This window comes from Erpetoichthys calabaricus, chromosome 6, assembly GCF_900747795.2.
Source record: "Erpetoichthys calabaricus chromosome 6, fErpCal1.3, whole genome shotgun sequence".
NCBI classification, from domain to species: Eukaryota; Metazoa; Chordata; class Cladistia; order Polypteriformes; family Polypteridae; genus Erpetoichthys; species Erpetoichthys calabaricus.
This window is the reverse complement of record NC_041399.2, coordinates 162,097,135-162,112,311: the sequence shown is the minus strand read 5'-3', so window position 1 is coordinate 162,112,311 and position 15,177 is coordinate 162,097,135. Positions and strand designations below refer to the sequence as shown.

Genomic DNA, 15,177 nt, shown 5'->3' with positions numbered 1-15,177 from the left:
GGAAGCAAACCCAGGTCTCTTTACTGCGAGGCAGCAGCGCTACCACTGCGCCACCGTGCCGCCCTATTGCTTCTTGTACTATGTGAAATTATTACTGTGCTGGGAGCTGCAAGTCTGTTTCCAATTCTAAGCTGGACCAGTTGGCCCTTCATTATTCTGTGTACCCCTGCGTATGTGCACATGTGCAATCTGAACTTTAAGGATGAGAATTGAATATTATATACCTATTATATATGTGTGATATTTGTGTGTGTGTGTGTGTTCGCCCTACAGCAGGTTTTCATTCCAAAAATGCCATTGGAATTGATGCCAGGTTTCATTTACACATGACTTCAACCCAATAATTTAACAAGGGACACATAGTATGCACAAATCACACTACTAAAAAACTGAGCCATTGGTTTAACCTGTGCTATTCTGTATGACATTCACAAGCCTGTAGGTCATTCCATCACAACATGGTTTTAGTAATCCCTCGAGAACTTAGTGGGCTTAAATGAGGTCAGCTAGAATTCTTTACAGCTCTTGTTTGGCTCATTTTGACTCTTAGTTAATCCCATTCTAAAAAAATGCCTCATAACTTTACATTCTTACAACCTGTTAAGAAGGATTTAATCTAACAAAGAAAATACAATTAAAAGTCATACTTGCCGTGCTAATCACATTTTACCCATACAGTTGCTTTTATCTCTTTCTTTCTGGAAGTACTTGCTTCCTGAAGTTAATGAGTAAAGTCTCCACAATGTCCTTTGTGATTATTTTGTTTAAACAGAAAGACATTGTTCCCTGGCTGTAATTAACTGAACCGAGCCCCACTGTGAACACTACTTCTGTTACTTTAGTGCAGCTTTCCGTGAACATTTTGCCTTGTCTATCATAAGAGGTTCTTTCAAATTTTTGTTAATAGATGGACTAAAAGTATCTATGTTCTGCATTATGGCCTTTATATTATATTCTGTGGGTCATTTGGCACATTCAGCCTAAGTTGTTATTGTCTAGGCACTGTGCTTGTCTATTAAATGTGGCACACAATGACAGTTGAAGATGGGCTTTGGTGTTTTAGAATACATCCTAATTAAAAAAACAAGCTAACTCTTTTTTGTTAATCCACCAAAAAAAAATCTTAATTTACATCCTAATTAAAAAAACAAGCTAACTCTTTTTTGTTAATCCACCAAAAAAAAATCTTAATTTCTAAAGCCTCTGCTGAAGCATCCTTTGCCAGTATGCCAAGTTTTATTCAAATGTGAATTCTCATACCCAGCCTCTTTACTGTGTGATCCATAAAGCTTGGCTTGGACAGTCAGGAGAAAGCATTGTATAATTTCTGGCTTTCAGGAAGCCCATCTTAAATGGGATTAATTGATTGTAATAAATTCCAATAGAAATATGCTCAATTCTAAAATACTAGCTTACTCCATCACAAAAAGGGCTCCTCATATTTGTCCCCTTTTCGCGACAGATCTCACACAAGTATTTTTAAATAATTTGGTTAAAATTAGGATAATACTGCCTTACCAAATGAAACCTTTTCATCTGCATAAATGCAAAATTACATTTCTGAAGCAGCAGGAGTAGTATGCTTTTCAAGTTCAGCCATCAAGACTGTTTCATGAATTTTCAGTGGTTTTACAATATCAGAATGCTTCCTTCTGGCGACTTAGATTGTTTAGTCCAAAAAAAGAGACAGCTCTTCTGGGCAAATTGACATTAAAATCAAATATTTGGGAGACTGGAATGAAATCTGGCAAAATTCCCATTTAGAGCAATTTAAAAATCTGTATCAAATATAAAATTAAGTATGGAAAGGAAGGGAGTTGCATAGCACAAAAATTGACAAAATTCAAAGCGACACCCCTGCCCACATATTTCCTTTTTCACTCTGCTCATAACTTAAGTTACTGGATCTAAATTGAATCCTGCAAATAGAGAAGTCAAACAAGCATGCATCCAAAAATGTGGCATTTATTTGGCATGGCGCTTTGATTTTTGTTTTTTATTTAGGGATGCTAAAGCAGCTGAAGTTAAAAGGAAACAGGTCAGTTGTGACCAGTGATACACTTTTTAAAATATGTTTGTGTTTCTACTTTTTCATTTATATACGCCCTGTGAAGAGACACACATAGGGACGGGCATGCCAGCTTTGATTGGTTACATTCCCTTAACCAGCCGGGAGGCCAATATGCAGGAACAATGGAGGGAGGCTCGGTTTCCAGAAATATATGCCTTCCCACTAGATGGCCGCATCTCTGGAGGCAGGTGCAGCCATGGACAATTGTAGTGCCTTGAGACAACCCTGCTGGAGTCTTTGGGTGCCACAAGAGGGCACTACTGGTAGTTATGCTTCCTGCTTTAATGAATTTACAATTGAACCGGAAGTACTTCTGTCGGGCTATGCCAAGAATAAAGGAGTCCAAGATAAAAGAAGCCACACAACCTCATATGATAAGTCGGGAGGAAGAGGACACACTTGTGGAAAGAAGAGTCTGAAGAAGAAGAGAGAAGGAAAAGAAATCCTGGTGGTTATTTTTGATTGTCTTTGTAAAGACTAGGGGGCTTTGCCCCCTGCTCGCTTCGCTCGCCAACCCTCATGTTTGGTTTTCCGGATACACACTTTTAAGATATTTTTTTCTTTGAATTGTTGCTATTTCATTAGTTTCACTTTTATTTCAGAACTTCTGTAACAACAATATTTGTAATCTTGCGAGTCCCAATATGCTGAATCTTTTTAATGAGGTCAGGATAGGTTTCTCTGTTTGGAATTTCAGCACAGACAAAACGATCTACATCATCAGCAGTTAATAATTTTTTTTTACAAAGTAGAAAAGTAAGTAGAGTTCTGCATTGGACTCCTGTCTGTAAAGTCGTGCTATTTTCGTCTCACAGTTCCAAAAGTACATGGGGTTACCAAGGTGATACCCCAGCTTTTGTCTAGGTTTTTGTATAAGGGCTAGACAGAACGTTTTTGACTCCTGGGGTAAATGTAGCTTTTTAAATAAGTAGACAGATAAATATATATACATGAACAAAGTAACCAATAAATGCACATGCGGTAAACTCCGTTTTTGAAATTCTCAATACAGGACAACACGCAGTAAAATGCATCCTGATCCGCTTATCAAAAACTGTGCAAAGTTAGAAGAACATCAGTTAGATTAACAAAAAGTCATAGATTGAAAGATAACAGTATAGTAGAACATAATAAATAAGTACAATTCTGTGAATAAAGTAGAATTAGGTTTTAAGGTGCAATAGTGTAGTAATTATTGTGCAAAACCAAAGTTAGACTGGTGCATAGTTAAATGAGGCAGTTTGTTTGTTTGTGCTACTGCAATCTTTACTTTCTTTTTTTATATTTTCTAATTTTCCTACTTTCATATCCTTTAACTTTCTGTGTATGGCGCTGTTTTTTTTTTTTTTTGTTTGAGCCTTTCTAATTTCACTGGTTTCATAGTCTCAAACCTGCTCTGCATGTGTTTAGCGCCAATGTTTGTAAACGTCATTATGAAGTTCTACTTTGTCATTTTACTCATTGTCTTTTAATTCTGAGCCGTACAGTACAATACATAGAACAGAATAAATCCTCAATACAGTATAAAAATAAAAATTTTAGAAGTACGGAGTAGAATTTCACATTAGATGATATCACATAATATGATTTGGATTTGTTTTAAGTTCTGGAGACCTCATTCATCAAGCTGCCTCCCCCATTTTGCCATTCCACATCTGACATAACACTAATCCGATGAAAGGACCCCTCATTCCCACGTCCCCATTCATCAGGGATGAGTTTACCTTAGACAGGCAATCTACAATTTAAAGAGATTGTTATTTTCTTGTGAATTGTTACATATGCATTATTTTCACTTTTACTTTAAAAACTTTTGTAAAAACAATACTTGTTTCTTTATTTCCTGCCCCGCACGAGGTTCCATATCTTTCTTCCCAGACATATAATACTGCTCGTGTTGTGAAGGGTGTTGCGGCTGAACGTACGCTAAGGATATGCCTTTGGATCATTTGCTGTCTTTTTGCTGCTTGCTAGCTGTCTCTTCTGCCAGTCGTTGTTTTAAGAGCTCAGAGCACATGATGCTTGCCTGCCAAAAGCAATCCAGCAACTGCTAGCTTAGAGGTCTGTTGATTTGTTTTAAATGATGGCTCACTGCCTGGTCTCGCGTGACGTTGTAAAAGCAATACCTGTCTTTTATTTCTGGTCACGAGCGTGGTTGAATTCTTTCTTGCAGGATGTATAACGCTGCTCATGTTCGGTTGGGGTAGCTGCTGTCGCAGCTTTCTCCACATGTGTATAGCACCGTTTTTTTGGGGGGGGGGGGGGGGGGGGGCGTTCAAATTTCCCTGGTTTCATAGTCTCTAACCTGCTCTGCATGTGTTTAGCGCCAACGTTTGTAAACGTCTTTATGAAGTTCTACTTTCTTTTACTCATTGTCTTTTAATTCTGAGCCGGATTGGACGTGCTTTTTTTTCAATTCCACTTGTTCTGGGCTGATCATCACGTTCCTTATTTTCTAAATTTGCACCTCGATTATTGTTTTTCTTTTTAGCATTTTTTTCTCTCCATCGCTTTTGGGTCTCTCTTCTCCGTGCTTTTCTTTCTTCTTCATTTAATCGTCGACATTTCATTTCTACCCTATTCATTTCATTTCTACCCTATTCATTTCTACCGTATTGACCTTATACATTTTATATGCACTGAGAGCACTGTAGCTGTGTGTGCTGCATGACTGCCTTTACACTACTGATTTGTTTTTTTTGATATTGCTTGTAAGTAGGGTGTTTCTTGCAAGACTCTCGTTCTATGTTCCCATGAGACGCACCGTGACAGGTCTCTTTCGTCTCGCGGGTCTTTAAATTATCTTCCAAGATGATCACGTATCATAGACTATCAGGACAGGGGACAGGATTTCTTTTTATAATAGAGAGAAAGGTATTGAAGATAATAAAATGTAGTTTATTTGAACCTGTGACTATATGCGTGTCAGTTATGTCTGGGGCTTGGGCCTCTGTGGCACCCCCTGTCTTCCTCAACCCTAAAAGTCCACTTATCATTTTGTCTAGTTAACTCATTTGATTAATAAAGTGTACAAAATAACAAAAAAATATGGTGTGCTAGTCAGTGAAAGTGTTCCCCTGGGGCTTGACATTTATTTGAAAATTTCAAACACTGCTGTCTGTGTTTGAGTGTGTGTGTTTGTGTGTCTATTTCCTGCAAGCAATCTGATTGGTTAGTTTGGCTGTGGTGGCTCAGTGGTAGGGATAATAACCCAATACTTTAGGGGTGCAAAGTTCAATTCTTGAATGTGACAAGTTTTTTTTTATTTTCACAAAATAAAATGAAGCATTTCAATGATAACAAAAGCAAATAACTTATTAGCAGCATTGAGGCACTATGTACTAACAAGGCACAACCTGAGTCACCTTCAAAAACTGAAAGTATTCGCAAGAATGCGAATGATGTTCTCAAAGCGAGTAATAAGGGCCCATCTACCATTGGTGATAGCCAAAACTCATCAGACAGGAGCAGAGTAAGGTGCCTCAAACTAACAAAGTCTTGAGAAGCAGGCTAGAGGAAGGTGAAAGAGAAAGGAAGCACCAGGTAAGAGAGATTGAGACAAATGAGCATACCAAGGGAAGGCATGGTCGGATCACTGAGGATAAACGTAGGGCAAGAGATATCAAACATTTTTTAAGTTTTTCTATTACCGACAGGTAAACAGAGCTAATACTTTAGAAGTTACAATGGAGCCATCATTTAACTTTTTCATGCTATAAGTGCCTTCTGTAATTCTCACTTAAAATAGTAGGCCAGACCACGTCACTGCACCTGCCTGTTCTTCAATTCTAAGAACTGTGGTTCTGTACTTGTAATGCTCTGAGGGATAGTATTCATTAGAACATTGTTTTATAAAAATAGGCTATTTCTTAAAACTATTTTTTCAACTCTGTTTTAATATTATAAGAGATGGACTGTTTTGTATTTGTTCATGATGCTGTATTACTTTCACTAGTCTATGGGAGACATGCAATTAAAACTGACAATAAACTTAAACTTGAACTGATGATTGATAAAGGTATTGCCACAGCTACATTTTGTAAACAGATATATACAGTTAATAAATGATACAGAAAACCACTTTGCTAAATGACATGCTCTATGTGTTTTATGCTTTCAGCTTGGAGATCTCATTCCCATAACAGGTGACAGCCCTCCTCTTCCAGGTTCTCCAGTCCTTGTAAGAGACATTTATGTTTGACTTTTTTTATTACAGGAATGCATTCTGTTATTTTCTTTTAAGGTATATTAGCATTTTTTTAAATTTACAGAGGCACTGTAAATTGGATCCAGGATTCTGGATTCAATTCCCAACCCCTGCCATTTTCTGTGCAGAGTTTACACATTCTTTTCATGTTTGTGTAGTTTTTACTCCCGGTATTACTGGCTTTCCTCAAAGACAGGCTGGTTAGGTTAATTGGGCAGATTTAATTGGTCCAGTGAGAATGTTGGTGTGTGTATGAGTGGCATTCCAATGCACTTGATACCTCTCCAGGGTTGTTTCCTGTCTTGCACCCAGTGCTGCTAGGATAGTCTCTGGCACCCTAAATGGGGTTAAGCAAGTCTGAGAATGTTACATCTTGTTTGGAATAGATGTCAAACACCACCCATTGTTTAACTTGATGTTTCTTATAGTGGGTCAAGGGATGTTGATTGTAGTGCATCAATGGGCACAATCGCTCTCAGGCTACATCTACATTACTATGTTTTCATTTAAAAATACAGACATTACTCTCCTTTTTCACCTTTCATCCATACTACACTGCTTTCAAAAACTGAGACTTTTGAAAATGCTTTGCAGAGCAGTATACTTCTGAAAACGTCAGCTCTGCATTGCAATGTCGATGGAAGAAACATGGACTTTTAAAAATGTGCTCTTATTTGTTAGTGGTTATTATGTAGCCCTTCCCTAATTGGATTCCTGCTCATTACAATGTCTCATTCCCTACTTGGTTACCATTCAAGGAAGAAAAAGTATTCTCACATAGCGGATATAGAAGAGCTGCTTTTCATGGCACTTGTTGCATTCTTACCTGTATGCATCTAAATTGTATTTTTTACAGTTTGAATAGCCCATCCATGCACAAAAGGCAGATAATTTCTCTGTCACTACAGTTTTATAATAATTCACCTAGCAGACAGCCTTACCATCCTTTCAAGGATTTTTCCACTGATGCCTGCATGCCAGTGTAGGTATGTATACATCATACGTGTTATTTATTGTGGACAGAGATACATTTGTAAATGATATGGAAATGCTGGAGAGGATGGAGATCGTTGTTTTGATTAAAAATGCCATTTTTAAATGAGAACATAGTACTGTGGACATAGCTGCAGTGAGGAAATCAATTATTGTCAATCTGTCTATTACACTGTGGCAAGAAACTCACACAAACTCTAGAAGAGCATGGAAACTTCACACAGAAGGCACCTTGTGCCAGCAATTGACCTTTAGTACAAAGTGGCAGTGCTGCCCACTGTGCCACAGAATTACAGAACAATACAAATTGTCTTTGTATAGCGCTCTTCACTGAGTGCAGGCAAAGAGTGCTGAATTAACGGCCATTGTCCAAAATAAGAGCTGGATATAGTAACTTTCCTGACAATTTTAGTTCTGGGTTTCTAAGGAAAACAGAAATTTTTATTCCCTTATAAACATACATTTTCCAAACATGTGTCATAAATGTAACACATACTGTATAACAAGACATAACATAGTGTTACTGTACTTTTGGAAGTCATTTAATTTTAGTAATTGTAAGCTTTAGTAATTTAGTAATTGAAACTTTATTGAATAAAACATTTATTGGTGTAAATTAATTATAGACAAATCATATCCTCCTTTAGATGGAAATGTATTTGACTTATGTATAATTTTGCTGGAGAAAGTCCAGTTTATGGAGTCACGCACTCTGTAAAGTAAACAGGATTTAACAAGTTGTGCCCTGTAAACCACTTTGTTGGCTCCATGAGTTCCTTTAGAATTAAAATATGCATAAGCAGTTAATGAGTATAAGGAGAAGCTTAACATTTAGATGCTTTACCTCAAATGTTGGATTCAATCCTTGGAATGTTTACCTTTTGTCTCATTATTCACATGCAAATAACTATTAGGTTAACCAATGGTGATTTATCCTAATGTGTGTGTCCACCAAGGAGCTGTCATCTCATTAATGTTTTTGTCTCACCTAATACCCATTGGTAGCCATGATAGGTCTGTTATGACTGAAAAATGACTGAAAAATTAAGTGGTCCTTGAAAATGATCAAAGGTGATACTGCTGAAAAAGTCAGAGCAAATGCCTGTTTTAAAAAACTGTGAACTAATCTTCTTCATAAAGCAAGCTCTCACTATGAACAATTTTTACAAAAATAAATCCATGTTTTTCTTTTAAACAGGAAATGCAGAGCTTCCTTCCTGGGCATAGTCTTCTTCCACACACTGTACATACCCGCCCTGGGGTAAGTTTCATGTTTTCTCTTTAAATTGCTGGTTGTTACTATAATTGCAACACTAACAGTTTCTCTGATTGTCTTTTTCAGCTCCATCTTGTTGCACTGAATGCCCCACTCTCTGGAGACATGATGGGAATTCGTGGTGCTGATAATCAGTGTTTCCAGCAGGCTCGGGCCATGGGCTTGGTTTCCACATACAGGGCCTTTTTGTCATCCCAGCTGCAAGATTTAGCCACAATTGTCAAGAAAGCTGATAGATTCAACACGCCAATCGTGAATCTGAAGGTGAATTATTAGCGTTTTGGACAATTAATTTATGATATGTTAGTTGTAAAAATGAATAGTCTTGGTGTTCATTTCTGGGACTACATTATTCTTTATGAATTGCCAGGAACCGATCTTCACAACAAACAGTGGGTATCAGTCAAGAAACAGTTCTAGGTGGAACATCAGTCCATTGAAATACACACTTAAACAGACAACACCAGGTCCTTTTTGAGACAACAATAAGCTAACCACTGTGATGATTGTAATGTGAAACAAACTCTGTTTAGACAATATCTTAGTCTGAATTAGAACCTTTTTTACTTTCTTCAGATGTAGGTGAGGGGAAAGGTATTTTAATGGAGTGAAATGTTCAGGTTTTAGCTTTCAAGTATTGAGGCATTTATGAGCACAATTGTCAAAATTTCTGGCATGATTTTATACAATTAAGACATGCAAAATTTGTGAACAATTCAATCTACTGCTGTCAAATTTGTTGATAATCTTGAAATAAAATCAATTTGTGGTAATATCTCTTTTAATAAATTTTTTAAAGGAAGTTACCTTCCTTCCTTTGCAAAAATTGTTTTAAATTAAACTTGTAGGAAATCAAAAAGTCAGTTGTTTTTTTAAAAAGCAGTTCTTGATGTTTTCACTGATTTCACATCTGGTGCTATTTTGTGTTTACTATTAGAAAAGATTTTGCTGTACATGTCCCTGCAACTTTACTTTTTTTAATAATTCCAATTAAAGTAGTTGGGAATAAAAATTTCAGAAATATCTATTTAAAGCATTTTTAAAATTCTCAAAAATAACTGAGAAATAATTGAAGAATCTTTAAATCAACAATGAAACAATAAGATCTGACATGTCCACTTGACAACACCCCATCTATTTTTAGTTTCCTTTACTTAATGACCATTTAAAACATATTCTCATCTGTTAACCTCCTTGGCTCAGAAATCTGTGTAAACACGGTTAAGCTAGAGTATCTCTTGGGATATAGCTGTTATGATGCAGTGTACAGTGTTAAACCCAAACAATACTCTGGACAGTATTCTGTGGCCATCTAGTAGATAATATAACATCACACTGCAAAAAAATAATGAATATTTTAATGTGCTTTGCCAATTTCTTGTAATTCATCAATATTCATGAGCGGGGCGGAGCCTTCAACCAAATCACACAATGGCAAGTGAATGAAGAAAGTAAAGCCAGTCTTACAGTAGAACAAACTGAAATTGTACCATTAGTTGAATCAAGCAATAGTGATGACAATGTGAATTAACATTGGTAATGAAACGGATGCAAACGGCACTGTACAAAAAACTGCCGTGATTTGCCTAGTGACTTCAGTTGCATGAAATTTCAGTGTGAGTGTGTAGCTTCATGGCAAAAAATGTTGAATGATTGTGATGAAATGGAAGGACAAGAAAGACGTTACCCTCCTAAACACTGTTCACAATGCAGCAACTGTCAATATTTCTGTCAGGGGTAATGTGGAAGTCACCTTGCGTTGTGGTAGCCTACAGTAAAACAAGGGGTGTGTTGATCATGCAGCAAGAATTTCAGTCACTGATACTCAAGCAACAGTAAAACATTATTAGAAAAGTGAGCAAAGAAATACACTTCTGCTTTCCCAACTGCAACGTCGGACTGTGTGTTGGAGATTGTTAATATTTCATAAAATTTAAACATCTTGCTGAAAAAAACTCTTTGCCTTAGATACATTTTTTGCTATGAATATTCTTAAAGTTTTATTTATCAGAAACATGACCATGATGCATGCGTTGAATTAATTCTTCAGCTTGGGAAGGATATTAATGCTATTGTTATTTAATTTTAAGTGAGTCACACCACTATTTTAATTTCTGCATTTTGTTGATGAGTTGCTAGAATGCACTGCACTTCCGCTAAGAAAGGCACGTCACATCACATCTATAGGCGCAATGCAACATTTCAACTCACTGTCCAAGATTGTGAATTTAAACCTTGAACATTGTTAGTCCTGAACCCATATTGTAAGCTGTTCTGGTTAACAACTCACAGCTTCCCACCCCTCGATTGGTTTCATAGTTTTAGCATTTTGCTTTAAGTGATATTCTCATTGTTTAATGAGCTACTCCTGGAAGTTCTTCTTTGAGTTTGCTTATGGTGTAGCCCTAAGAATTTCGTTTTTAATAGTAAGTCTATTAAAGTGTCTTTGTTCCAGTGTCTCGAAAATGTGCACATCTCACGGTACTTTTTAACAACATCATTGCAGTTGCTGGTATTCCACTGTGCCAGCAGATAATACAAAGTAGTTAGCTGACTGAGTCTGTGCTGATGTCTAGAAATCTAGTTTTAAAATGTCCTGTTTTAGATATCTGGATAATATTTTTGATTTTCAACCATTTCATATTAATGTTGTCAAATGAGATAATAAATTTGCTAAATGAAACCCTGCAAATTAAGCCAAAACTCTACAGCCAGGTTGTGACATAATCTGCTTCATGAACTGCTTGAACCCATCATTTTGTATTGGAATCATTCAAGAGTATGGCACAGTGGTTAGTTGTTCAAATCTTCCAATCTATGTGAAGTTTGTTTGGTACTTTGTTTTTCTCCAGTATACTAAAGATCTGCACGTTAGTTTTAATTTTCAGTTCTAAGTTGGCCTTGTATGAGTGAGTTTGAGAGGTTGAGTGTGACCTACAATGAACTTGTATCTTGTTCAACACTGCCCTGCATCCATGCTTGTTTTGAAACACTCCACATCACTGCCTTAGAAAATGAATTGATTAATAATTCTAAAGTGAAAAAAGCTATGCTTGCTTCCTCTTCCTATTGAAATTTCAGTAATATGATTGGTAAGTGAATTTAGTGGCCAATAATACAACTGGGCCCAACAAACCTCTTAAGTTTAAGGGTTTAAGCAAATGGATTGAGAAATGGATGAATTTAATTATATAAAACAGAGTAAAAGCATGGGTATAATTCAAGATTCAACAACATCTTCATCTGGATACTCTCTATACACTGAATAATAAAATAAGAAAAGCAAAAGCCTACTGTGCCTTCTTTGCTTTTCCTGATTGTAAGCCTGTTTACCACCCTGTTCAGTGTTTTTTTCCCATTGACATCCTGCCTTCATTAGCTGAACCCCTGCCGGCTTCTGTCCTTCTGTGGCTGCATTACAACTGGCATTCTGAATAAGCCCCATTATCTGCCGCTGAGTCCTGATCTCAAGAGCTCCCCTCTTTATTCAGACAGAGCACACACTTGTCCTCACTAACTGAGGCTAATTACCCCTTCACGGCTTTTAAGAAATATAATTCATATGAAATGTAACAATTCATCATTGTAATACAAAGACTCCTGCTCAGCTCTTTTTCCTTCTGCCCTGAGTGAACGTATAATGAGAAGATTGCAGGTCAGAGTCCAGATGTGCCCCAAGAGCATCCCCCAGGGCTGGGGTAATGAGGGGACAGTTTGTTTTAGCTTCAAAATGGAGGCAGGTGGCTGTTAATGAAGCCGAGCACTCCTGCAATGTTAATGAGGTCTGGGATCATTCACAAGATAATGGTGGAATTGGATGACTATTGGATATTTTCTTGAGAGCTTTGACTACCTCTGGCATGGCATCTTTGATAAAAATAAAATTGATTACCTGTGCAAAGTGCAAGTTATTTTTGGAGCTGGGAAATAAAGGTGAGCAGCTACACTGGCTCTCAGAGAGACTCAGAATGCATTGAAAAGCAGAGCAGCGTATAATGCTCCTCTAACCACTAGATTTATCTCTTTTAAGGTCAGAATCAGGCTTGTTTCATGTATTTAGTGTTAATTTCTAGATTTTTCTCACAAAGAAAACATTCTGTGTTCCATTTTCCCCAAGTTTGTGAAATGTGCAGCGGGTTCCTAGACAGATAATGTTACTGATTTCTAAATGTCAGCAATGTCACGTCTAATGACTTTGGCCCTCCAGCATTTTCCCCTTTAACCCATGGGTGTTTGTGAAAGGCCACCATGACGAAAGGTTTTCACATCAACCAATTTGTTATTTAGAAGCCAATATTTGCTGTTAATTAAACTTTAGTTATGCAGTGCATTAGTGCTCTTATTGTGCCAAAATCAACATTTTTTGGGCACTACCCTAAACTCTCTGGAGACAGCAGCCGAGAGAGAGAAAAATGTTGGCTAAGCTGCTGAATATTAGAAAAAGTCCTTATGCCATCTGTTTGACACTCTGGTCAACCTATGGAGGACATTTAGCACAAAGACAATTCTGCCAGGGTACACTATTAGTAGGGTTTATTGCCAACTTTGCAACCTATCCTGTGGTTCCGCTTATGTCTTTGTTGGCCTAACTCCAGGCTGTACGATTTGTTTTCTCCCACATCCCAAAAAAAATGTAATTGGGTTTATAGGCCACTCTAAAAATGTCTAGTTTGAGTGAGTGTGTGTTGCATGAGAGATGGACTACTGCACAGTCTAGAGCAGGTTCCCACCTTCTTCCAAATGTTGCAGAAATCCACACCAGTTCCCCACCACCCTGGACTGGAAAAACAGGTTGATAGAAAATGGATGGATAGTTGCAGTTTCACATAGTAATGTTACCACATCCGAGCTTTGGATTGGCCCTGCTCTCACGTGTGCAGCATTAACTGACACACAAACTTTCTGAGGCTCTTTCCAGGACTTCTGCTCCAAGTTTAGCCTTTTTCCAGCTGGTAGTTCTTAATTGGTCAGTCCTAGTCGCTAAGGTAACAGACAGGTAAGACTAGTGTAAACTAACGGAAAGGACATATATTGACTAACACATTTTTAGACATTTGATATTGAAACTATCTTTGCTGCATTCAAGTCTGGATTTAAATCGTTAAATGAAACAAGGCCCTTAAATTGTAAGGAAAACCACTTGATATGTGATGTTTTATAACAGTTTTAAAGTTTATTTACAGTACTTTAATTTTAATGTGTTTTTAATTTATAGGGAGAAATTCTTTTTAACAATTGGATTGAGATATTTGCCAATAATGGTCAGTTCAACCCCCAGATTCCCATATACTCCTTTGATGGCAGGAATGTGTTGACAGACCCCTCCTGGTAAGTTATGTTTCTAATCATTTTTACTTATTTCAGGTAATAAAACATGAAACCATCCAATTTAAGTCCACTAGTGGCACAGTGGTTTAGAGCAGTTTCTTTCAGTTCCTGGAAAAAGTGTCCATATATTAGCCCTGGTCCTATTCCTTTCTGTGTGGATCCTGCAAATTCTCCACATGTCAATGTGAGGTTACTTATGTCTTCCACGTTCTAAGAACATGTGGTGCTAGATAATTCAGTGACTATAAATTAACCTCAAAAATGTGGGTGTGTGCAAGTTTGCTTCATAGTGGGGTTGGATCCCACTCAGAGTTGCACCTGATGTTGCCAGGATAGGCTTTTGCCCCCATGACCATGAAGTTTGACTGGCTGAGTGTGAAGATGAAAGAACTGCTTTTATTACTAATGTTCATATAATGTTGTGCAGTATGCTAACACTAATAAATCCAAGGAGCTTGATATTCGTTTAATTATTTTAATACAAATGTCACAAACATCACAATTACATGGCGTTTCCTTCACCATTAATATTACATTCAATCCCATGATGTGCCAGGTCATTGTTGCTTATGATGTCATCAGGTGCGCCAGTACAATCGTCCCCCAACTGTCATTCAATATTTCAGACTGAACCAAATATGGGGAATATAATGTTAACAAATTTTGATTAATGGTTTCTTTACACAAGTTCTGTCTTTGACTTTGATTTTTGGTTTGCTATTTGGCTATGGTTATTCTGTCGTTTGACTTACGATTGTAGACCTTGTTTTGACTTGAGTTGTTTATGAACCAAATACAATGTGGACTCTGGAGCAGTAGAGGAGAGTGATTTGGTCCAGTTCCTGATTCTGAAAGTGGAGGTTTTATAAGAGGACAGAAGAGGTATAGCATTACCATTCTTAGCACCTCTTCTTAAGCTGTGATGTGTAACTGCTTTGCTGCTTATGCAGTTGTAGTAAGTGTCCATGATGTTCCAAAGCTTTAATCCATATGCTTTGTTAAATTAGAAGAAAACAACATAACATTTATAGACCTGTTTAATCCAATTCAGGGTAAAGGTGGGGTGGAGCTAACCTGACAACACTGGGCAACAGTAGGAAACAGTTGTGGACAGGGTGCCAGTCCCTAGTAGTACCCTCTCACACACACACCCAAACTCGCACTCTGTGCAAATCAGGAATCATCAGTTAACCTAACCATTATAATAACCTTGGAGATGTGGGAGGAAAAATTGACACAAACATGTGGAAAAGGTGCAAAATCCACACACACAGGTATCATCTAACTACAATTTTCAAACCA

At 37.3% G+C, this 15,177-nt stretch overlaps 1 protein-coding gene across 4 annotated transcripts in view; it reads left to right on the top strand.

The window, feature by feature from the left end:
- LOC114653644 (collagen alpha-1(XV) chain-like) overlaps positions 1 to 15,177 on the top strand; it is a 261,721-nt gene that overhangs the window by 241,206 nt on the left and 5,338 nt on the right. For all 4 annotated transcript variants that reach the window (XM_028804065.2, XM_051929087.1, XM_051929085.1 and 1 more), the window contains 4 exons: positions 6,192 to 6,251; positions 8,470 to 8,532; positions 8,614 to 8,811; positions 13,763 to 13,875. In XM_028804065.2, coding sequence (XP_028659898.1) covers positions 6,192 to 6,251; positions 8,470 to 8,532; positions 8,614 to 8,811; positions 13,763 to 13,875 — 434 coding nt within the window. The remainder of the gene's footprint in view (positions 1 to 6,191; positions 6,252 to 8,469; positions 8,533 to 8,613; positions 8,812 to 13,762; positions 13,876 to 15,177) is intronic.